The following is a 25,236-nucleotide window of genomic DNA, read 5'->3' on the forward strand; positions in this document are numbered from 1 at the left end:
CATTTTGTGGCGAGTAATGTGTATTGTTATTTATTTACATCAGTTAATTAGCTGAAGTACATTGCAGATAAATGCACACAGATGTTCTCGCTGCAATTAGCTTTACACATAAAACTTTATGTGCTTCATGGCTTGTGGCATGCTTTCTTGTTTTTAGATTTACTTTGCAGTGACCTCGGAATCCTCATCTATGAGTGTAATATCTGCTAGCCCACCCATCCTGCTGCTACCACCTCTTTCTGCAGTCCATGCCTGCAAATAAATCTTATGAGAAGTCCGTGTGTAATTAACATCAGAGGTAAACTATGGGCAGATAAGTGTCAGCATGGTGCCGCCTTACATAGGAAAGTACAAAAACTTTGTTGGTGATAACCTGTATGAATAGATTAGGTTTGAGCCCTTCAACCTTTTATAATGTAAGACTATAAATCGTACAGTGCAAGATCCAAAGGCCACAGACAGTATCAGGTTGGGTGACTTTAATATCTGTTTATGGCTATGTTACCACTTCGGGAGAGGCGGCTCGTGATATTGACAGCCGCGCACAATGTTCATGATCGTTGTTATAATAAGGTGGATGTCTGTCCCTGCTTTGGAAACCTAGCGTTATACCTTCTTTGATCTAGGCGAGAACCAAAAATTGGGTAGGACCGGTGCAATTTGAAAATAAAAAATAATAATAAAAAAAAAAATTGTTACTACCGTTGGGGGGAGCAAACTTTTGACAGATTGGTTGGGTTCTGGTTGCTGAAACTCCAATGATTTCTATAACAAACTGGAAGAAGAGCTGTTTCTCATTGTTCTCACTGGCTCCATAGAAAGTCTATGAGCACATGTTCAGCAAGAAAACAAGGAGAAATATTGCAGAGCTGCATGCTTCTCCTGGATTGTTTTAGTGATGGTTGGAGGGCTCACCACGGATATCTGTAAACATCAAATGACCCGATCTAGTACTGGGATATGCTGGGTCTCTGGGAAGTACTCATTGTGAACAATAGTGGAAGTGTTATCTGAACTGAAATGCATATGAGAGCTGGGGTATTGAGAAGGACATTACTGATGAGGCTGGGGTATTGTGAAGGACATTACTGATGAGGCTGGGGTATTGTGAAGGACATTACTGATGAGGCTGGGGTATTGTGAAGGACATTACTGATGAGGCTGGGGTATTGTGAAGGATATTACTGATGAGGCTGGGGTATTGTGAAGGACATTACTGATGAGGCTGGGGTATTGTGAAGGATATTACTGATGAGGCTGGGGTATTGTGAAGGATATTACTGATGAGGCTGGGGTATTGTGAAGGACATTACTGATGAGGCTGGGGTATTGTGAAGGACATTACTGATGAGGCTGGGGTATTGTGAAGGACATTACTGATGAGGCTGGGTATCTTGAAGGACATTACTGATGAGGCTGGGGTATTGTGAAGGACATTACTGATGAGGCTGGGGTATTGTGAAGGACATTACTGATGAGGCTGGGTATCGTGAAGGACATTACTGATGAGGCTGGGGTATTGTGAAGGACATTACTGATGAGGCTGGGTATTGTGAAGGACATTACTGATGAGGCTGGGGTATCGTGAAGGACATTACTGATGAGGCTGGGGTATTGTGAAGGACATTACTGATGAGGCTGGGGTATTGTGAAGGACATTACTGATGAGGCTGGGGTATTGGGAAGGGCATTGCATATGAGAGCTGGGGTATTGTGAAGGACATTACTGATGAGAGCTGGGGTATTGTGAAGGACATTACTGATGAGGCTGGGGTATTGTGAAGGACATTACTGAAAATACAAGGAGACAAAAATGTATGTGGGTGACATTCTGCATATGTGAGTGATAGCTGGAAGTCTTCATGGCGGTCTAGGCCAGATGGAGAATATTAGATTGTGTTAACACTGTGCATTTTTGGCATACGTGTTTTTGCTTTGATTGGGTAATTTGAGAGATGTGGGAGTTCACCAACCAGTGTGAAGCCAGTCTTATGGAATGGTCAGCTGCCAGACACCCCCCCCCCCTCTGGATTTCACTGTACTGTGGTAACTAGGTGGTTGGTTGTATTCACGGAGCTGGTTGGTTTTGCTGGTTTGTGATGACAACTACTTTACAGTATATAATAAATGTTCTCAATTCCTGTTCAACAATAAATGTTAATTTTTCTTCATGGAAAAATAAGACGTAGCGCATCTTTTGGAGCAAAAATGAATATTTTCAGGGAAGCTGGGGGTTCATCCTTATTTTTTTTTATCTTGTGTAAACTTTTAAAGACTTTTTTTTTTTTTTAAACTTGAAGTTCTGTGTTGTGATCAGTTTGATCCCGAATGACTGTTTTTAATCAGATACTTGATGTATTTGCTTCTAATATACACGCGCCGCTGGGTGGAGAGATGTAGAACTTGACCGATCAGAATGATTTAGAGTCTTAACAGAGCCATGAAATGTTTCTCCTTAATTTCTCCTAATGGCGAAACTTTGAAAGAAACAGTGCAGGCCCCATACTTGATAACATCACCAATCAAGTACAAAGGTGAGGCCACTATGGAAGCGCTGGCTCTCGCCTCTACCCCCACAGTGTGTGCTGCAATAAAAAGACAGGGTTTATTATCTTAAGCACTGTGTGCTGAGTGCTCTGTATTTATAGACTCCCTTTAAGCAATAATGTCTGTAAATGGGAGATCCCATTAAAAACATCTTGTTTTGGCATCCCAGGGTAGCTATTTGTTCTCTCTTCACTCTGGCCAGCCCCAGTCCTCCTACTTACTTCAGTATGTTAACTCTGACCTCATCTGTAGTTCTTGACTTGCAGCACATTTACAAACAATATCTCTTTCCTCCGGACCCCAATTAGAAGTGACTGAGCTGGCTGTCAAAGGTCACAAGGTCAGAATCTTTTCCACTAATCGCAGTTTGCTGCTGCTGTACCAGGAGTCTTCTCCATTGCTTATGTGTCTAATTGCCCTCTGATGTTACCCGACTTTGTTCTCATAAAACTAGAGCTCTGGGAGCCATTAGACCTTAATGCAGCAAGCTACATAATTCTCCAACAAGAATAAAGGATATTTACAACTACGTTTTCGGTACTTTCCAAAAAGCATAATTCCCGGTATGTCCTGTCGTTTCTTAGGACCTTGGTCAATGAGATTTATATATCGAGAAAATTCTCCTAATGGGGTAAATTTCCAGAGAGGCACTTTCAAGGGGAATTTGTCACCATTAAAATGCTCCCTAAGCTATCGGCATCATGTTATAGAGCAGAAGGAGCTGAGAAGATTGATATATATCTTTATGGCAAAGTATTTAGTATAAATTGTAATTTATTGCTTGAAATCTCTGTTTCCTTGCTACAGAGTCCAGTCCATTGAGTGGCTCCGCCCACTGGACTCCTTAACACAGAATGATCAGGGATTTCAAATAACATGTAACGAGTTATACTGAATCTTTTCCCACAAAAATATATATCAATCTGCTCAGCTTTTCCTGCTCTATAACGTCATGGCAATAGATTACACAGCATTGTCTTGGTGACAGGTTCCCTTTAAGTTTAATGTCTAAAAGGAGAAGCCCCTTGAAATTCAAAAAAGGGAGAAAGGCAGGGGTGTGTGGGAAAATTATAAACAAAATAAACTCATGGATCCCAATGTTCCGTAGCACCACTTCTGAGTCCCACTGTCAGCCACTAGATGGAAATGGGGAAACCGGGAACGTCACATACCCGGCCCTTTCAGCTGCAGTGTCACAGCCCAGCAGAGTGATTGCCCGCTCATTCAGTCAGTGATTGGGGTGGTGTCCTGGTCTGTGACGTTGCAGCTGGAAGAGCTGCAGGACACCGGAGGCTATCAACTTGTAACCCAGAAAAAAAAGCCAGGTTATACATGAATGGGTGGTACATCCACAAAAAAGATAATAGTAAACTGTATGCTCAAGTGTAAACCATTAAATCTTTTTAGTACATAGAACTATAAGTGCAAGACATGCATAACAAAATCATTTAAAAACAAAATACAAAGGACCAAGTCTGATGAACACGGTACCAGAATATACCGACATGTACAAATATTATGACCCCTCCTACAGCTGAAAATAATGGCCCACAGTAAATGAAACAGGGTAAATGCATAGACAATATATATGTGTGTATATACCTGTGACCTATTGACACAAAACCAAAAATGGCAGAAAGTAATTGATATAAGATGGAACCTAATCAATGAATCAATATCACCATGGGAGGGAGTCCATGTCGGGGTCCGAAAAACCCCACGCGTTCCGTCTTTGTCACGAGACTTTCTCTCAAACAAGCATATATATAAGATATCAGCACAAGTGGTTAACCTCACCTCCCCCCCCCCCCCCCATGCTGGAACTTCAGCGGGTTTCTCCCTGACAGTTACAGTTTCAGCGGGAGACTGCTCACTGGGTTAGATACAGTAAATGTAGGAACTGGTAACTGCAACTCAGTCCCGATAACTAAGGGACATAATAGATGAATAGGAGAAATCCTGCCTGGGGCGTTCCTAATAATTAGGAGGGTTAGAAGGAAGGACGGAGGGGTGGTGCAGAACTAGGGCACAGACACTGTAGACCACACTGATTTGACTGCAAGATTAAAAGTTGTTGTTTCGGACAATAACTGCATCTCCTGCCGAATGGACTGCAGAAAAATACTCTAAGTTGGTCAAACTGTGTACCGATAAAATGATGTCAAATATTGGTGGACAGTCTCATATGTAATCAACAAATTGCATAAAGAAAGAAACTGTATAACTTCATCATGTGCAGAAGAATTTATTAGAAAAAGATGCGGCACACAAATACAGACATACAAGTATATTTACATATATACAAATGGCTACAATGTCCCAACCGACACTAAATTCAGCACCCCCTGATATGTGCATCCCCAAACTCCAGGTGCAGTGGGACTATCCCTTCACTGGAGCCAACAGTGTTCAGTTAATGATGCATAGGACCACGTGTGACTCCTGACAGGTAAGTATCGATATACCAGTGATTAGTGGCTTACAATACAAAGGACCACGTCATTTAGTGTTTCATGGCAGAGAAGCATCGAAGATACCGGTTAAACACTGAGCAGTGTTTGTCCGCCACCTTATGCCCACATATACATAATTAGATAGTAGATAGTAAGTAGATTTGTATCATCTGCGCATTGTGCTACCTGGGCAGGGCTTTACTTCAGAATTGCCACTTGGACCCGCCCACAATGCCACCACTGTCCCCACCCCCATGACGTCATCGCTGCATAGGCCACGCCCCCTCAGTGGCCATTGGTATGGGCCGACCAAAAGGGGGTGGGCCCTAGAACTTTAGGCTAGCCTGTTCCAATGGCAGCCAAGGGGCGGGGCCTGTGTGCAGATGACGTCATGGGGGAGGGGCCAATGGTGGTGTAGACGGGGCTAAATGGCGCTTCAGTCGTCAGATAGCACAATCCGCAGGTGATAAAAGATCACTGTTAACTGGAACAAGCACTATGATGTATGATATAAAATAAGGTATGAAAACTGCTAAATTTACCCTTTCCCAGGGTGCTACAGTCAGATGAGATGTTTGTTTCTGATGACAATAAACATTTTTGTTCACTGCGCAATAGTCTGAGCCGTTCTCAGCTCTTTGGTGAGTTTCTGTGTTTACTTTGATGAATAGAACATTCAAAAACTAACAAAATAATCCAGACTATGGCAACAGAAGCGGGAAATTTATTGTATTGTAATACGTGACAATGTTATGTATATATGTGAAATACCTAAAGGTGTCAAATACAACAACAGTAAGAATAGTAACTGGAGGGGGAAAAAAAAGGAAATTCAATTTTAATAGTTAACCATTATTTTTTTTATTTTTTTTGTCCTAGGTTCTTGTCAGTGACGATTCAGACGGTGAAGGCATTGTTGCCCATTTCCCAGCTCATGAAAAACCAATCTGTTGTATGGCCTTCAACCCCAGCGGTAAGGAATGTTTATAATGGGAAGGTGTCATCTCATCACATGGTTAAAATCAGGTTATGTTAAGCAAATTTTTAAAGAATTTTTCATGTTTTTTATTTTTTTTTTATTTTCTCTTTTTACTATGTACTATATTGTGTAGTTTACATTCTAGCCTCGATGCCTAAATCTAAGCTGAGATTTCCTGTTCTGTTCACATGAGTACATTAGGCGTGTACATAGAAAGCTGTGATGTGAACCCGATTTTATATGTTGCCAGATTAAGGTTGGTAGAGACTCCGCAGTTAATGCAGTGGTTTTTCAAAGCTTTTTTTCAGGCATTTTTTCAAACTCCCATTGGTTTTAATGTTACCTGGCAGAGCGGATCCCCTCTGAAAAGTCCCATTTTCTTCCCTTTTTTCAGTGCTTATTGTCAGTGCTATTTCCGTGCTGTTATGAGCATTGCCCATTGAAGTCAATTGGAATTCATGAATATGCTGCACAACCAATCGGGTGTTTTCCGTAATTCATATGTACAGAAATAAGTTTCTACAGTATATCTGTCCTGTGTGAACTTACCGTGACCTCGATGGCGTGTAAAGACACATGGTAAAATGAATGCAGCAATAGGCTATCTTCTCATACATCATTTTGTTTTGTTTTTCAAGGTGTAAAATGGCCGTTTTTTTTTTATCCTTGTTATATTGAACTAAAAAAAAATGGGAATTTAAGTTTTATGACTATATATTTTTATATAGTGCATACTACCACTTTCTATAGCAAAAATTTAAAAAAAAAAAAAAAGGGAAAAGGCAACTTAAAAAATGTCCATCCAAATGCAAAATTCTTAAAAAGCCTAAAATTTCAGTTATTCGGAGGTTCAAAATCCTCCCCAACTAACTGACTGGTAACTTGGTAACTTGAGTTGTTTTTGTTTTTTTTCCTACAAACGAACACAAAGCCAAAACTAATAAAAATAAAATCTAGTCCTAACAGTTTTTATATAGAAGAGCGGAGGAGAATTGCGCTATCCACATTTATTTGAACAGTTTCCAGAATACGGACACTCAGGCATTTATGGTATTTGAATTTAATAATTTATCAAATGTAACTAATATTGTCGAAAACCTATCGGTATAAAAAGCTGGGACACAACATGAGAAAGTCTAAGGAGGCCCGATGCTTCTTCTGGTCTGTGTATCTGTGTTGCTAGGGCGGCTGGATGCTTCACTGATGAAGATGTGGAGGTGAACCTTTTCCCACTAACTTCACCGTCGCGGATCACCGGCTTGTAGACTAGAAATTTATAGGGAGGAGTTCATTCACTTATAAAATGTAAAAGTTTTGTAACTTGGTGATCTTCCACCTGTTAATTGGCCATGCCTGAGGGGAAGCCGTGTCTCATTTGTCATTGGATTAGTGAGAGGACTGTGTGATTTATGGTCTTGTGGTCCTGAAGGAGAAGCCGACTGGAATCATCCAGCAGATTAGACGATTCTAATAGGGACGGGGACAGTGAGGCTAGAAAAGCCTAACCTTTATTTATATGTTAGTTTTGAGCTGTTAGAAAAAATTTAAAAAAAAAATGGGCACCAGTGGGCACCATTCACTGCGTAGTGGTAGTGGAGGATTGTTACAGCTTTACATTCACCTGTTCATCAGCAGTTGATAGACCATCCTGATCTTAGAAATCCTATATAGACCAATGTACCGCGGATACCTGTATACCACCACTTAGAAATATTCAAATCCCAAATCCTTTATTAGACGTATTCAAAAAAATAACATGATTAAGATCAGAGCTTGATCACGGGGCTGATCTTAGGTCTTAATCACTTTTTTATTCAAGAATCCTTTTAAAGAGAATATATAATCAGACAATAATAATACTTTTTGACTTATTGTTTAAATCATGTTTTTATGTTAAACATATTTTTTTAAGAATGTTTGGTGATTTATTTTTTTAATTTTACATTTTCTATCTATATTCTAAAATAATTCCGAAATCTTTCAGTTTTCATTCTCACCACTAGGCCTAAAACTAAGCTGAGACTTCCTGTTGTGTCTGTGGTGATAAGAGGAGGCTGCAGTAAAGTGATCTGTACAGCATTGCAGCAGAAGTTTACAACATTAGGCTGGGTTCACACTATGCATATTTCAGTCAGTATTGTGGTCCTCATATTGCAACCAAAACCAGGAGTGGATTAAAAACACAGAAAGGCTCTGTTCACACAATGTTGAAATTGAGTGGATGGCCGCCATATAACAGTAAATAACGGCCATTATTTCAATACAACAGCCGTTGTTCTAAAATAACAGCAAATATTTGCCATTATATGGCGGCCATCCACTCAATTTCACCATTGTGTGAACAGATCTTTTCTGTGTTTTTAATCCACTCCTGGTTTTGGTTGCAATATGAGGACCACAATACTGACTGAAATATACGTAGTGTGAACGCAGCCTTAGATAGCACCAAGCTGATGCTAGAACAATCTGGCTACCGCTTACCCCTCTCTCCATACCTCTCTCTCTACCCCTGCTCTCTCCTTAGACAACAGATGAATGTTCTTTCATGCCAAACATTTATGTGTATAGGGAGATCGGCAGAGATAGTTGTTGGTTTAGCCAGCAGCTATTGTTAGTGTATGGTGACCTTTAGTGGGTGATCGCAGGAAAGAAGATGGGACCAAGGCCTGGGCTGGACTGCCGATAAACAGGAGAATTGTTAGGGATATTATGCAATGCAGGACGTTCTAAAGGAAAAAATGGGAGGATAACTCAAGTTGACTTAAATATGTAAAATAGCCGTGGAGTCTTAAAGTCATCTGCAATTAACATTCTGAAGCGCTGACACTGTGTAAATTATTAGGGTAATGAAGCATATGGTACCTCTCCGATATCTGACTGTGCTTCCATAATGTGCTCTGGCGCTTTAGCTATGTCACTATCGGAGAGGAAGAAGAAACACCAATGGACTGTCAGGGAGACAGGCGACTATAGGTGTTAAATATATTACAGAGTACCAAATAACGGCCGTAGAAAACCAGCATGTAAACATAGCCTAAAGCTGCAGATTTGATGATGTGCTCAATCTTTTAGTAACATTGATATCTACAGCATCAAATCTGCAGCTTTAGAGGGTCTATATATATTTAGACCCTCTTAGATTTGTAATGTACTTCTTCCAGTACTTATCAGTTGCTGTATGTCCTGCAGGAAGTGGTGTATTCTCTCCAGTCTCACACAGGGCTCTCTGCTGCCACCTCTGTCCATGTCAGGAACTGTCCAGAGCAGCAGCAAATCCCCATAGAAAACCTCTCCTGCTCTGGACAGTTCCTGACATGGACAGAGGTGGCAGCAGCGAGCATTGTGTCAGACTGGAGAGAATACACCACTTCCTGCAGGACACACAGCAACTGGTGAGTACTGGAAGACTTAAAATTTTTAAAAAGGAGTAAATTACAAATCTTTTTAACCTTCGGACATCAGTTGATACGAAAGAAAAAGATTTTCCCTGGAACACCCCTTTAAATATGTGACATCAAATCTGTTGCAGATCCTGTAGGTGTGAATGGACCCTTAATGTAACCCAGACCCAGCTAATAATACAATGGAATCTGTTAGCTCCTCTCTATTCCCTGCCCTAACACCCTAATAGCTCATTCTCCCCTCCTTGTCACTTTCTTCTGCCGTAATATCTTGTTTATCACTCACAAAGAGGCCACCAGCAAAGTCTGATCCGCGCTCCTATCCCTCAGGCTGCCGGCTATACGCAGAGGGAGGATACCGCCCACGGGGGCACCTGGAAAACACGGATACAGCTTTATTTACTCACAGGGCTCGCAGCAGTTTAAGACCCTATTACATGGACCAATCCGGAGGAACAAGCGAGCGCCAACCTGTCAGGTCAGCGCTCACTTGCTCCTTGTTCCTCGCTTGCTGCCGGCGCTATTACCCACGACGACAGCGAGCGGAGGGGGGCTGCCTGTAGGTTGTCTGCGGAGCCCATAGCAGCACAGAGTATAAGGTTAAATCTTTCTATAAAGTATGAACAGCAATAATAGTGTCTGGGGTCAGTAAAATCTCATTACCCTCATGGACTGAATGAACAAGATTTCGGTTTCCTTCTGATGTCTCCGCACTTTTCCTGAGTGACGTTTTCTGTCATATTCTCAGTTACTCTCATTCTTACCCTCCATTAACACTGTGTTAATATGGAAACTTCAAAGCAAACATTGAGATATCTCTTTTGTGTTGCAGCATTTAACCCCCACGACGACCGCGGCTTCAGAAAGCAGATTGCCGCCACAGGTCAGCCATAAAAGTGTAGACACTATGAGCGCTGGCACAGGACCACCTTGTAAATGTCAGGAGATCAGGAGGACTTGTTGGGGCAGAGCTTTATGTCGTATTCTTAGGTTACAGCCCAGTAATGTAGCTCTCTGCTGTTTTTATTGACTTCCCCAAGCCTGTAAATTAGTGCATTACTCTAATGAGAGCCATTGTTTGGAATAGCCCAGCCCCTCATAGATCACTTTTAAAACCTTTTTCCTGAAGTTTTATGATTATGACGGGGTGGATAGTCTGAGATGAAGTAATCTGAGGCGATTCGTAATCATGAAGGCCCCTTTAGTTATTCATCACTACCAATAAACCCTTATTTTACATATGGGACAATGACCTGGTATAAAAAACAAACATTCATACACATATATTTCAAGGGCTTTTCTATAACGGACGTATTATTCTCTGATTATGGTCCCCACCAAAACAGCTGGTAAGGCAGCATCCTCTGGTATAGAGCATTTATTATTTGTTGTGACCATGAGTGATGTTGGGCTTCAAGGTGAGCTGGGCCGGCTGGGAAATTAAAGGGGGGGGGGCTCTCTATGGATCCTGGATGCAGGCTGTTATGTCCTTTGTTTTTTTCCTTTTAAGAGCACATCACAAAGCATGTGACCACTAACGTCTCCTGTAACACCCTATTATTATATGTAGGTTTTGAATCTTCTAAAAGGTTTAAAAATGTTGCAGAAATCAGTAGTACAAGCAAGTAATATATCTTATTAGGCAAAAGAATTGCTTCTTGGGCAGTAATAAGTTTAAAGCGAATTTACCATTTTCCAAGTGAAATTTTTTTGTTCACTACCTTGTTGGCGCCAGTGCGGGGATCCCGATGGTGAGGTCCATTTTTCAAAATGTCACCCAGTTCCTGTGCTTGGCCCGCTCAATGTACTGGAGATGGGCCAGGCTTCCCCAGTGTAATGGGCAGGATGGGCAGTCACTCTTCCACCATGGAGGAGGAAGAGAGACTGCCCATCCTGCTGGGGGAAGAAGAGACCACAGCGACCATAGTGGCACAATACGTCACTGCCTGCCATAGACTGAGAGGAGTGTGATACGTCATGGACTCCAATTACCTGACCCCATTATCCCGCCACCTATAATATACCACAGACCTATAATATACCCATCCCTACCCATCCCCCAAAAATCTCCTGTTTGCTTTGGCAATGCTAATATGGTATTTAGACCTGTCAATAAAGCTGCTTTGATTTGATATCCCCTCCCCTAAGTGACGCGCCTCCTTTAGAATCAAGCCTGGCCACACCATCGAGGGGAGGGGATATTGTTATACTGGGGCCCGCCTCCAGGGCATAGAGCCGGACTGGTGCACGAGAAGTGAACGGCGCCGAGCACAGGCACTGGGGGGAATTTTAAACAATGGACTGTGCCACCGGGATCTCTGCACTGGCGTCAAGAAGGTAGTGAATAAAAAAATCACTTATGAAATGATACATTAGCTTTAAACCATGACTTTTCCTTCAGGTGGTCTAAGGGTCCTTTTACACATACAGATGCATCAAGCTACACAATGATACTTAGGCTCCTAAATAGTTTTTGTCATAGGCATGGCCAGTTACTGCCCACTTAGGCTACATCCAGATATAACCGAGATCCCCCCCCTATGGTGCACCACAAACCTGGGGGGAATCCGCAGCAGTTTTCTGTTTATGTGGTTCTGCAAATTGGGGAACATCTTTTTATGTTCAGATGATTGTGTGGTTTTATAATTGCACCATATCACATCTCCATGCAAGTTCCAACTAATACGGTGCCTATAAACGTGTATTGGCCCATGCCGTACCTCGATAGACCTTTAATGTCATATACAAGGTTTTGCATGAATTTGTGAGAAGTGATAAATGATAATACCTGAAAATGCTGGTGCCCCACGGAGTGTTTGTGGCGTCATACTATGGAGCTGTACAGAACCCCTCGTACCGCCGTACAGCCGCCATCAGACACTCATTTACACGGTTAGAGTATCAGGTTTTGCTGTTTTCGTTCGCTTTACACACACAATTGTCAAGGTTTTACAACTACTCCAGTACTTTGGCAGATGAAAAAATTATTAGCAAAAATATTAAAATAACTTCTGCCCGGCCCTCGCTCCTAGTGGGGTATGTTTAGTTTTTATGAGATAGGAACGGCCATAAAATCCCTCTCTTAAAGGATAATTTAAGAACAATTGTGAAATGTCCACCGTAACAGCTGCATCTAGTTTGTTTTTCAATTTTCCCGTTGCCTTTGTTGTTTATTAGCTGTGACTCTGAGGTCAGAATTAAAACAAATATTTTAATGGCAACATTTATGATGTTGGCAAGGCGTAGTGCGGCAGAGAGCTGTGATCTGGAGTGGACTCGATATGGGTGGTGCGAGAGACACAGGGAACAGCCATAGATTTGTGATTTGTTTCTGCAGAGGGCTTGGTAAATCACACGACTGATAAGCATCGTGGTGTCATGGTGAGCATTACGGTTGCAGTAATACTGCTGACACGCTAAAGAATCTGCAAGCAAGGCCAGGATGGAGAGAGGTTTGGGAGGAAAGAATTATTAACTGTAATAACTGTATACTCAGAAACAAATCAAACACATGATCTGCAAACATTTCCCTATACTCCATGTCATGAGGAGTCATAGATCCACCAGGGCCGGCAGGGCTAGCAGTAGCCATTGGTCACCTCCACCATGACCCTTAGGATGGATGGAAGTGATCACCAGTTCAATGCAGGATTTTAATAGGATTTGAAGTTTTTTTTTTTCCCCCCTACAACTGCTCTCCCAAATCTTTTGCTCATACAGTAAATCATTTTAGCTTACGCTACTCACAAAAAGTTAGGGCTATTTGGTTTGTGGGTGAAATGTCTGGAAAAGTAAAAAATTCACGCTACAGTGATATTGTATCATGAAAGTGGGGAGGGCATTTAAGTAGAAGCAGCCATGACTATTTCCTATGTGAGGTCCCCCAGTCTCCAGCAGCAGCCCCTCCATGTGAGGTCCCCCAGTCTCCAGCAGCAGCCCCTCCATGTGAGGTCCCCCAGTCTCCAGCAGCAGCCGCTCCATGTGAGGTCCCCCAGTCTCCAGCAGCCGCTCCATGTGAGGTCCCCCAGTCTCCAGCAGCAGCCGCTCCATGTGAGGTCCCCCAGTCTCCAGCAGCCGCTCCATGTGAGGTCCCCCAGTCTCCAGCAGCCGCTCCATGTGAGGTCCCCCAGTCTCCAGCAGCAGCCGCTCCATGTGAGGTCCCCCAGTCTCCAGCAGCAGCCCCTCCATGTGAGGTCCCCCATTCTCCAGCAGCAGCCGCTCCATGTGAGATCCCCCAGTCTCCAGCAGCCGTTCCATGTGAGGTCCCCAGTCTCCAGCAGCCGCTCCATGTGAGGTCCCCCAGTCTCCAGCAGCAGCCGCTCCATGTCAGGTCCCCCAGTCTCCAGCAGCCGCTCCATGTGAGGTCCCCCAGTCTCCAGCAGCAGCCGCTCCATGTGAGGTCCCCCAGTCTCCAGCAGCCGCTCCATGTGAGGTCCCCCAGTCTCCAGCAGCCGCTCCATGTGAGGTCCCCCAGTCTCCAGCAGCAGCCGCTCCATGTGAGGTCCCCCAGTCTCCAGCAGCAGCCCCTCCATGTGAGGTCCCCCATTCTCCAGCAGCAGCCGCTCCATGTGAGATCCCCCAGTCTCCAGCAGCCGTTCCATGTGAGGTCCCCAGTCTCCAGCAGCCGCTCCATGTGAGGTCCCCCGAGTCTCCAGCAGCCGCTCCATGTGAGGTCCCCCCAGTCTCCAGCAGCCGCTCCATGTGAGGTCCCCCCAGTCTCCAGCAGCCCCTCCATGTGAGGTCCCCCAGTCTCCAGCAGCCGCTCCATGTGAGGTCCCCCAGTCTCCAGCAGCCGCTCCATGTGAGGTCCCCCAGTCTCCAGCAGCCCCTCCATGTGAGGTCCCCCAGTCTCCAGCAGCCGCTCCATGTGAGGTCCCCCAGTCTCCAGCAGCCGCTCCATGTGAGGTCCCTCAGTCTCCAGCAGCCGCTCCATGTGAGGTCCCCCAGTCTTCAGCAGCAGCTGCTCCATGTGAGGTCCCCCAGTCTCCAGCAGCAGCCGCTCCATGTGAGGTCCCCCAGTCTCCAGCAGCAGCCGCTCCATGTGAGGTCCTGCAGTCCCCAGCAGCCGCTCCATGTGAGGTCCCCCAGTCTCCAGCAGCAGCCCCTCCATTCGAGGTCCCCCAGTCTCCAGCAGCAGCCGCTCCATGTGAGGTCCCCAGTCTCCAGCAGCAGCCGCTTCATGTGAGGTCCCCCAGTCTCCAGCAGCAGCCGCTTCATGTGAGGTCCCCAGTCTCCAGCAGCAGCCGCTCCATGTGAGGTCCTCCAGTCTCCAGCAGCCGCTCCATGTGAGGTCCCCCAGTCTCCAGCAGCCGCTACATGTGAGATCCCCCAGTCTCCAGCAGCCGTTCCATGTGAGGTCCCCAGTCTCCAGCAGCAGCAGCGACTCCATGTGAGGTCCCCCAGTCTCCAGCAGCAGCAGCCGTTCCATGTGAGGTCCCCCCAGTCTCTAGCAGCCGTTCCATGTGAGGTCCCTCAGTCTCCAGCAGCCGCTCCATGTGAGGTCCCCCAGTCTCCAGCAGCAGCCGTTCCATGTGAGGTCCCCCCAGTCTCCAGCAGCAGCCGCTCCATGTGAGGTCCCCCAGTCTCCAGCAGCAGCCGCCCCATGTGAGGTCCCCCCAGTCTCCAGCAGCCGTTCCATGTGAGGTCCCCCAGTCTCCAGCAGCCGCTCCATGTGAGATCCCCCAGTCTCCAGCAGCCGTTCCATGTGAGGTCCCCCAGTCTCCAGCAGCCGCTCCATGTGAGATCCTCCAGTCTCCAGCAGCCGCTCCATGTGAGGTCCCCCAGTCTCCAGCAGCAGCCGCTCCATGTGAGGTCCCCCAGTCTCCAGCAACCGCTCACCAATGATGCGACCTTGACAACCTCCAGCATTGTCATCCATGAAAATGAAATGAGGCCTGTGTTGTTCAATGACTGGATTAATGGTTAGTCAAGTAGTATGGGCCTGTCACTATATCATTCACAAAGTGTAGGGCAGTTCTGTACTTGCTAGACACACGTGCCTGCACCACCACCAAAGGGAGCATCTATGCTGGACGAGGGACCAGTGGGCATCAGTGCTGTTCACTGAGAAAAGTCGATTAATGCTGAGCAGGAACAATGGCCCCCATTGATGTTGGAGACGTCATGGAGAGCGCTCTGCATCAGCCATCATTGTCACCAGACGATATTGTAAGCCGCATGAGATGTCCTTGTCAAGCTGTGATTGATGCTCAAGGGCACGTGACCGGCTATTGATATATTGACATCTTTTTGGGGGGTATCTACAAGCTTCTACAAGTGGATATACCTCTCAGTCCCCCACCCTTCCCTGTCTCTGGTTGGGGCTCAGCTTCCAGCTGGCTGTCAACGAAACAGGAATAGGTATGGTAGGGAAGGTAAGTAGGGATTCCAGTTTGCAGCAGTTCCTGAGCTTCAGGAATCCATTTTCACACTTTGCACAGGTATTTTTTCTAAGTTCCAAAAACACTAATGGATATATAAAAGGGACCATATCTAACAGTGTCAGCAGTAAGAAGCATAAATTTCTACCGACAGATTCACTTTAAGGCTATGTTCACACAGCGTACGAACAACAACTGTTGTTGCACTGACAACTGCAGTGAAATCAATGCAGAACGTCCGGAAATACTTGACATGTCAATTATTTCCATAGCAGTAGCAAACAACGGCCATTGTTAAACACTTGTATGGACTACGGCCATTGCTTGCATTGACTTCAGCATAACACGTTTTAATTGAAAACAACGGCCATTCTTGTCATAAAAAATATGTTATGTAAACATGGCCCAAGTAAGACAGTAAGAAATGTGGATCATAATCATCTTATAATATTTATTTTTTTATTTCAACTTTTAGCATCCATCAGAGATTCACATGTTTTTTTTTCTTTCGATAACTGAGATATCCCGCGGCCGGCAGATAATTCCATTTATTGTTTAGTTAAACAGACAAATTCTATAGTTTACATTTTCATATTCCCGTCCCTAAAGTAGCTAAGTAGCGGTGTAATAGCCGACTGCTTCCCTCTCTATTCCAGTCGCTGGTTTGGCCACACGGTGACAGTGTCCTCCTACCTGTTATCCTCCTTATTTCTATCGCCCTTCTCGCTGTGTGAACTTCATTCTTCCTCCGTTACACACAGAGTTAATATGGTAATAGTCATCTGATAAAGCTGCCGGTCACAGATCTAAGCTTCATCTCCTCTCAGATGTTTGATAACTTGTGAAATATTTAGCAGTTTTTATTTTGCCCATTTGATACTTATATAACGCAAAGTGGATTCTTGTCCCATTACCACAATTTTCAGTTTTGGTAGTATTAACTATGTATAATCTTCACATTTTATTCCCATTATACTTTATGTTACATTGGAGTAAAGTGAAGGAGTCCACAAAGGTCGCTTATAAGGGTTATGCTAAACAACAATACATTAGAAACCCTGTAAATGAGTGAATGGGGTGCTCACATACCAAGACTTCTAAAGTGTCTCATATTTGTATATGGTTGAGTGAATTCCCCCCATCCCACACACACACACACACACACACACACACATACACACACACACACACACACACACATTCATAGACTATGACAGTGGCAGAAAGAATTTGCCTATAACTTGCTCATACATTACTCACTGAGCTGTAGTAATTAAAAAAGCCTGGCTGTGACCTATGAAGTTTTCTGAATATGTGTTTCCTAACCCAAATTACAATAAATCTTGTTCCCATTATCCAAAATATAGCATGAAATTTCTGGACCGAATACAAAGTTTGTATTGGTCTCTTCCACCTATCAAGTGATTCATAGTACTGGTATGGAGACCTTTACATTGGCATCCTTCTTCGTTATAGCGTTATTATCCCCTGACAGCCTCATGTTCAGACTGACATGTGACACTATTTTTGTGGGATTTTTTTTTTTAATGCTTTTACTCGTGTAATTCAAAGATTTTTTAAAAAAATATCTCACATGGGGGTGTAGTCTGATACTTAACTGAATTAAAGTCTTTAGCATTAAAAACAAAAATGAAAAAACGTTTTCGCTTTTTCGGCTTCTTTATTATTAGAATGTTTGTTTTTCAGGCACCATTATAGTTTAGAAAAGGCTTTGTGGTGCCCGAACATAACCCCCTCCCTCCAAAAGGGCAGTAATAATTTTAAAAAGCCCCCTTTCCTCCATAATATGTAGTGTAATGTTAAGGTGTTTTCTTTTTATAAGGAATATAACAAAAGGTCACAATTTGTTTCAGAATTTCTCCCATATGAGCAATAACCCGTTATGCAGATTTAAATCAGGGCTCCTTAGTGTAGGGGCGGCCATTTGGCTTTTGGAGTGCAAATTTTGTTCTTGTACTTGTATCCTAGTCCAGCGCTGAATGCACTACCTTCCATCCTGTATTCCATATAATGTCATCATAGTGCGGGTCATTGGATGCACCAGTTACTGTACACTTTTTATTGTATTTTGAGTTTTTGGCATGCCGTAGTAGTGTTTTAAAAAGCCCCCCCCCCCCTTAAAAAAATATTTGCAAACATTTTATTTATATTTAATATTTTATTGTATTACGACTTTATATGTAATTCCATGACTGCTTTTAGAATTATAATAAGAGATGCAGCAGGCACTATTAACTTATCTGGTATCTGAGTTCTCTCCAAATCTGGATGTTGCAGCAGAATGTCAGACGTATGTTACAGCGAACACCCACTGCCAATGGTGTGATCTTAGCTTAGGCTATGCACCATTGCTGCTTCCATTCTGCTGTAACTATATGATGACTGTCGGGAATAAGTTAAGGGTATGTTCTCATGTACCGTATTGCTCCAGATTTCACGCTGCAAGTTCAGCAGCAAAATCCGCTGTGATACTCTGCACTGTTATGGCCTATGGTCAACATTCTCGTAGCAGACTTTCATTCTGGTGCGAGAATGTAGCCGCTGCCGGACGGTTTCCATCTGCTTTTCCGGCTCCGGGTCACTGATGGCCCACTCAGCTGTCAATCGGGGCGCTATTCTGCCGCAGCCACTGATTGGCTGAGCGGGCCATTAGTGACCCGGGAGCTAAAGATGCAGGCAGGAGTGGGGGAAGGTAATGTATTATCTTGTTTACTGCCACGCACCTGATTAGTTAAGTAGGCAGTGGCTACAGTACATGAAAATCGGCTCCAAGAATGCCTAGCCATTGGCCATAACATTACAGAGTGTGATTTTGTTCTTAAATTGGCAGCAATATGGTACATGTGACGTACCCTAAGAAGCATCTTATCTAGTAAAGTGGTGGCAGGTGGCTAGAAAATGCCAAACTCTGGGATTCCCACCAATAGTGAGAATGACGGATACACCTTGCTGGTGTCCCACTGTGTCTGCTCCGGTTAAGGAGATGCAGCGTGACTCCAGTGCTGCGTCCTCCTAATTCTTAGGTTTGAGGTGGACCCCCCCGATCATAAAGTAATGGCATATCCTAGCATCATCCATGTATTCAGTTATTCATCTCAGTTCATTTTATCAGTCATTCGAGCAGTAAATAAGTGTTTTATTGTCACTTATGCAGAAATCTGATCATTACCTCCCATATATACCATATACCAGTATATACCAGTATGTTAGTTATTATTCCCTAACAAATATCCCTTCAATCTTCTCAGTTCCACAACAATAACAAGACCTCCATGCTACAATTGGGGAAATGTTATTACAATGCATAGACTAGAATTAGAAATCCCGTCATTTATGATGGTAGAAAGAAGTGACACAGACCCGGGCTTGATTTAATAAATACCTTCACATTCGTGTAGACTTGGTAAATAATTGATGGTTTTTAGAGGCGTTACTTTTTCCAGTCGAGCGGCCTGAAAGCTGTGAAGTGCGACACATCTACCTCGGAATTAATGACCCCTCCTTGGCCACCAGAGTGCTTTTCCATCTATTAAGAACAGGCAAATTAATGTTGGACTGGCTGTAAAACAGATTAAATTGTGTACCCCTTTGAATGCCTGACTGCGGCTTTAACGGACATGAAATTTTTCTGGTTACTTAAATGCTGTTTATTGAAATGTGGTGGTGGTCTCAAGTTAATGGTTAAGAGTTTACACTGGCTTTTCAATCTGCTGAGATTTTCACATTGATCAAAGTGTGCGATCACAAAGAAAACAAAGATGTTTGCCATAAGTAAAAAGAACTAAAAAAGTTGAAAACGATTGAAGTCAAATCAAGATCCAAGAAATTGGTCATTGTGTTCTTGCCGCAATAAAACTTTATTCATTCAGAAAAAAATAAAATTTAAAAAAAATATATATATTTATATGTAGATATGTATTTTTTTATGTATTTTTTTTATGCCCCCCCCCCCCCCCTCCCATGCAAAAGAGCCTTTGTGCCTTAACACAACCATAAAAAAACGTGTCCAGCACAGCCAGGTGGCCATATCGTCACATGAGGAAACTTAGATTATACTTCTAGGCGAGTGTAGTGCAATGTTTGATGTTGCCGCATGCAATCAGCAATTCTTTTATTATTTTCATTAGTGGTTAATGAAGAGTTAATAATGTTTATACCGAGCGCTGCGTACTTCGTTCCTTGAGCTCTCAGAATGTGCGTAGTATTATGAGGCATAGAAATAATTTATGAGCCCGGTGGTGTTAGCAGCACTCTTTGGTCAGTTTGCTGGTGAAAACCATTAATGTTGGGTTAACAACCGATTTCAGAACTTTAGCAAGTGGCTAGACTCTCATTAAACAGATGATGGGCTATGACTTGGCAGCTGGGCCTTCATAAATGGCTATTTGATTGCTTCATGGTGGTCGGGAGCCAGCTTCACACCCGTCTAAATTATATCTCAAATTTCCCTAGAAATCTAAAATAATCACAGATGAAAGGCGTTCCCTTATTTTCTTCTAGAAAATTCATGTATTAGCGAGTTGACCTATTAGGCTTTGTTCACACAGAGCTTTATATTTTTTGTTTTGCGGCAATTTTCTTTTGCAGGAAAAAGGAACCATTTTTGCCGCAATTCCATTAAAATCGCAGAAGAAATGGCACGATATTACTGCGCAATTGGCAGTAATATAGCAACAAAGACGCGGTGTGTGAACATAGCCTTAGTCTAAAACGAATATATGCCCAAAATTTTTTGTATTTAATGGAGTTTACAAAAAGAGGAGGACGATGTCAGGTTTATCACGGACGGTTACAAAAATATAGCAATAAACAGAACTCAAGGCACGAATAAAAAAGAGAGAAGAGGGGGGGAAAGAAAAGTAGGGGTAAAAAAAGCAAAACACTAAACCTAGAAATGAATTAGTAAACAGGAGATAAGCACACGCATAGATTTTCAGTCTGTACGATTGTTTTATGCTCCTAACTATGTTCCCACTATGTATTTTTCTGGACGCTTGATGGCTATTAGGAAACAACGTCCGTTATTTGCTGTGAAAATGATGACCATCCAGAAAAAAAAAAGTCATCAAACGACTGAAAAAGACATAGTGGGAACATAGCCTTAATCTACATTTTTGTATAAGGGGGAGGGCACCGCTTATCTCCTTAGATACTTTAGGAAAATGTATTTATATCTTTATACCAGTTTTATTAGCAATACAGTATAAGGCCATGTTCACATTGTGTAAGAACATCGGCCCTTTGACACAGCAGTATCGGCCAGATGAACATCATTTGATTTTAATTGGAATGATTTTATTGGATGACAGCTTAGGGCGCCCCTGATGTGGTGGGCCCCCTAGCAGTCGCTATGGCTGCTATGATGGTAGTTACACCTCTGACAGTTGAGATGGGAATACCCCTTTAGGCAAACAATGGTCGATGTCTGATAAGTTCACCCGGCCGATACTGCAGTATCGGCTGAATTAACATCACCTCATTTTAATTAGACAGCTTGTTGTCTAGGTTACCAACCACCACTCTACTCTAAATCAGTGGTCTTGCTGGTGTATGTATAGCTATAATATAGATTTATAGGGCTATGTGTGTATATATATATATATATAATATTAATATATATATATATATATATATATATATATATATATATATATATATATATATATATATATATATATATATATATATATAATGAATACATACACTATAGTGTTATGTACACCAGACCACTGATTTTCGAGCAGAGTGGTGGTCGGTAACCTAGACAGCAAGCTGTAAACAAGGGGAGGAAAAGAGCAGCATATCAGGAGAAGGCAAATCTGCTAAATTAATGTATTTGCAAAGTGTAACGGAGATGGAAATATTCCTCTTAGTTTGTTTGGATGTGAACCTGTCCAGAAAATCTAATTTTGGGGGACATGGGTTCCACTGCTGCTAGACAACAGTCTCTATCAGTTTACAGTGGAAGATCTGCAGTGTAGTCTGTTGTCACCAGTGGAGCCAATAGTCTGTAAGAGATTGAAAAATAGAGCTGTGATCAAAGCAAAGCACGTTCACCACTACACCCCTTGTCTAAAGTATATACAACATTGGGCTTCCACATATAATTTTCCATTTGAAGTTGAATGCTGAAACAGTTGTTTATAAACTCTTGACTTTATTTTCTTATCTTGATAGTGAGCAGATATCACCGGCCTCCATTACTCTGGGAACTAGACAAGACACCAATGAATTGCATCCCTTAGATCTTTAACCCTCGTATACTCTGTTTCACCAAAAAATTAGATAACATGTCTTAATTTCCTTCACATACACATATACATATAAATGCATTTCAAATAATAATAATATAGCGCTCCCTTAAGTTCCAGGACGACCATTGTATGATGAAATTATTGTAACTTCAGAGCAAAACTCTCAGTGGAAAACTGATAATTGGTTCTGGATCCCCCATAATGTCATCTCAAAATGGGGGAAAATGACGATATAAACAAAAATAAACAGATAACTAATATAAATAAAGCCAGTCCTCACATACACCAGACAGAAAGAGCGACCGGTGACTGTAAATAACTTTCTATGTAGAGGTCCCAAGCATAAAGTGAAGCCGCCTCCACCTGGTGCCCAAAGGAACAACTCCTCCTGGTTTAGGTTTAGATTCGTAACATACAAGAATATACTTTAGTTCTGCTAGTAGTCGTACATTAAAGGGTAAGTAATTGCATAACTGTAAACAAAAACAATCTATAGAAGGTCTGCACTGCAGTCCTTTTGTATCTGGCACCGCTATGGAGAGTTGGGGTGCTTGCTCACAAAATAGACTTTTAGCAACAAAACAGCCAAACAGATAGTGCTTGCAGCCTGTTTCGCACTGTTGCGCTTCTACGGACCACCTACATGCCACACATCATCATATATTAAATACCAACGGGTAACTGACAACGTTTCTCACCATGTGTTGCATACATTAATTAGTGAATTTAAAAACATACACAAAATAATGCATTGAAAAACAATGCGTACAATGAAGACCCAAAACTTTACAAGAGAAAGCTCTGATTTACTTTACAAGAGAAAGCTCCCATCTTCTTTACAAGGAAAAGCTCCGATCTACTTTACAAGAAAAAGCTCTGATCTACTTTACAAGAGAAAGCTCCTATCTTCATTGAGTTTAACATGATCTGCACTCAGTAAATCCATGCTGATTTTAGTCCATCAAGTTGCTTATTTTTAGTTGACCAAATATCTTATTTTTTAGATGGGCTTCTATCATTCTTACTACTACAGATGTCAGGCTAACTGGCCTGTAGTTACTGGCCTCTTCTCTACTACCACTCTTGCGGATGGGTCCAACCTCGCCATGCTCCAATCATCGTGGACACCTCCTGACTTAATAATCAGTGGAGTCTCAATGGCTCCTTGCACAGCATCCTTAGATCTCAGGAATGCTGCTACACCTTCACAAGTTTTCTCTTCACATCGAAGCTCATAGCTGCCAACTTTGTAGGGAACTGCAATAGACTGCACAGTGGTCAGCCTGGTGAATTGCTAAATAGACCTGTCGATCAGCAGGAGCTCCCAGAGGACAGAACCCCCCTCATTGATAGTAATACATACATACACTGACACCGCTGCAGAAACGACCTCTTTGACCACAGCTTTGTTGACGGAAAAATACAAAAAAAATCATGGCCCTTTAAAGAATAGTATAAATAATAAAAAAAACATGTAAGTGTAAATGAAAAGGTGTGCTTTTGCCATAATCATACTGTCCTGCAGGATAGAGTTACCTTGTCATTTATACCATCAACATTAAACCCCCCCCCCTCCCCCCCCCAAAAAAGAAGAGAATGGCGCATAACCAGTCACCAGTGTAGAGAATGGGTACTACTACCCCCAGTCCCCACATTGAAGTGCCATACAGGAATGTACAGTGAGATGTAGGCCGCATGAAACCAGCAGAGGGTGACTCCTGCTTTAATGACACTGTTACAATGTAGAGGTAAGGATGGAACCCAGTGGTCTTCTTCTGTCGACAATCTTCTATGTGTCTAGGATGACAACTGTTTTGTTTGCACTTAACAGATCAGCATTATGTGGTAGATGTAACAATCAGTTGTATAGTAAGAATTTCATGTGCAGCTGCACAAAAATTTCTGCGCAAGATTTGAGGAGTGAATCCTGCCTTGTCTCAGGCTATGTTCACACTGAGGAATAGGCGAGGAATTTCAAGTGGAATCCGCGCTTAATTGTATATGTATTCCGCTTTACATTCCCATTGCAAAATATGTACAGAGCAATGTCCCCTTGTGTTCAATGGGATTTGCGCTCTGTTGTTTACACATTGGTTGGAATTTACACTGAGAATGTTCAGCCGTTGATCCGCTTTCTGCCCAAAGAATTGACATGTCGATTCTTTGGGCAGACACTGCTACAGAAACCCCTCATTGGGCTCATTGGGCTTTGAATTTCCACTTCCCACTCGCATTCCACTCAAATTCGGAGCCTATTCCACCAGCACTGAAGAAGAGGAAATTTCAAGCAGAAGACTTTCCTCGTCTAGTTCTTGGTGTGAACCTTCCCTTAGTTTGACCCCAAAATAATGAGTCTATATTCAGTGCTCTGCAGCTTTAGATAGGGGCATATTCGCTTTTGTGCTTGGACAAATCTGGACAAATATTCCTGATTTTAGGGTGAAACCCAACTGTCTTTGGACTGCTCCCATGTGTCCCACTTAAAACATTCCGGCTTGACTCTGCACAATATTATCATGTATGTATATCAATTTATATATGAATAACAATTTTTCATGCCCTAAACCAATGGTAGGGAACCTTTGCTGTCCAGGCATGATGGGAGTTGTAGTATAGCAACCACTGGAGAGCCAAGGTTCCCCATCCCTACCCTAAACAGTATCAATTACAAAATATACAATACCACTGTGTAAAACCAAACCTCCCCCCCTTTGATGAAGGTGTTGTTAAAGGAAATCCAAATTACAGGCTGTGTGTTCTGCCTTGCTGGCGTAAACGTGTCTTTGGAGTAGCGGGAGTGTTTCTGGTCCGTGCAGACATGTGGCATGCTAGGTGTTATAAATAGGATCTTCTGAACATCACTTGTTACCGCCGCTTTCCAACATTCCTAGTGGCTACTCGGAGACTATCATACACTCTTTAATTTTGGTCTTTCGGGCTAACCATCTGACGCCTGTGTTAAAGGGCTTACTGCCTTCCTAATCAGCCTGAGTAAAATCTGCTAGCAAAGAATTTTCTTTACCACCAGCAGATTTGATCCGGCCTTCCAAAGCCAAGCTTCATCTATCAAACCCAGCCTAGAAGAGCGAGTAGGAGAGAAAGAGAGAGAGGAAGCTCCCAGATAAACATACCGCAGCGCCTAAACTCCTAATCACTCCATGCTTCCGCTTCCAGGCCCTATAATTAGAAGTCTTTCTCTTC

General features: G+C 42.9%; 1 protein-coding gene across 3 annotated transcripts in view; it reads left to right on the forward strand.

Annotated features, from left to right (window-relative positions):
- The window catches only part of BCAS3 (BCAS3 microtubule associated cell migration factor), a 657,814-nt gene that overhangs the window by 148,725 nt on the left and 483,853 nt on the right, over positions 1-25,236 (forward strand). For all 3 annotated transcript variants that reach the window (XM_069971782.1, XM_069971780.1, XM_069971781.1), the window contains exon 14: positions 5,880-5,973. In XM_069971782.1, the coding sequence (XP_069827883.1) occupies positions 5,880-5,973 (94 nt within the window). The remainder of the gene's footprint in view (positions 1-5,879; positions 5,974-25,236) is intronic.

This window comes from Dendropsophus ebraccatus, chromosome 5 (genome assembly GCF_027789765.1).
Source record: "Dendropsophus ebraccatus isolate aDenEbr1 chromosome 5, aDenEbr1.pat, whole genome shotgun sequence".
Classification (NCBI taxonomy): Eukaryota; Metazoa; Chordata; class Amphibia; order Anura; family Hylidae; genus Dendropsophus; species Dendropsophus ebraccatus.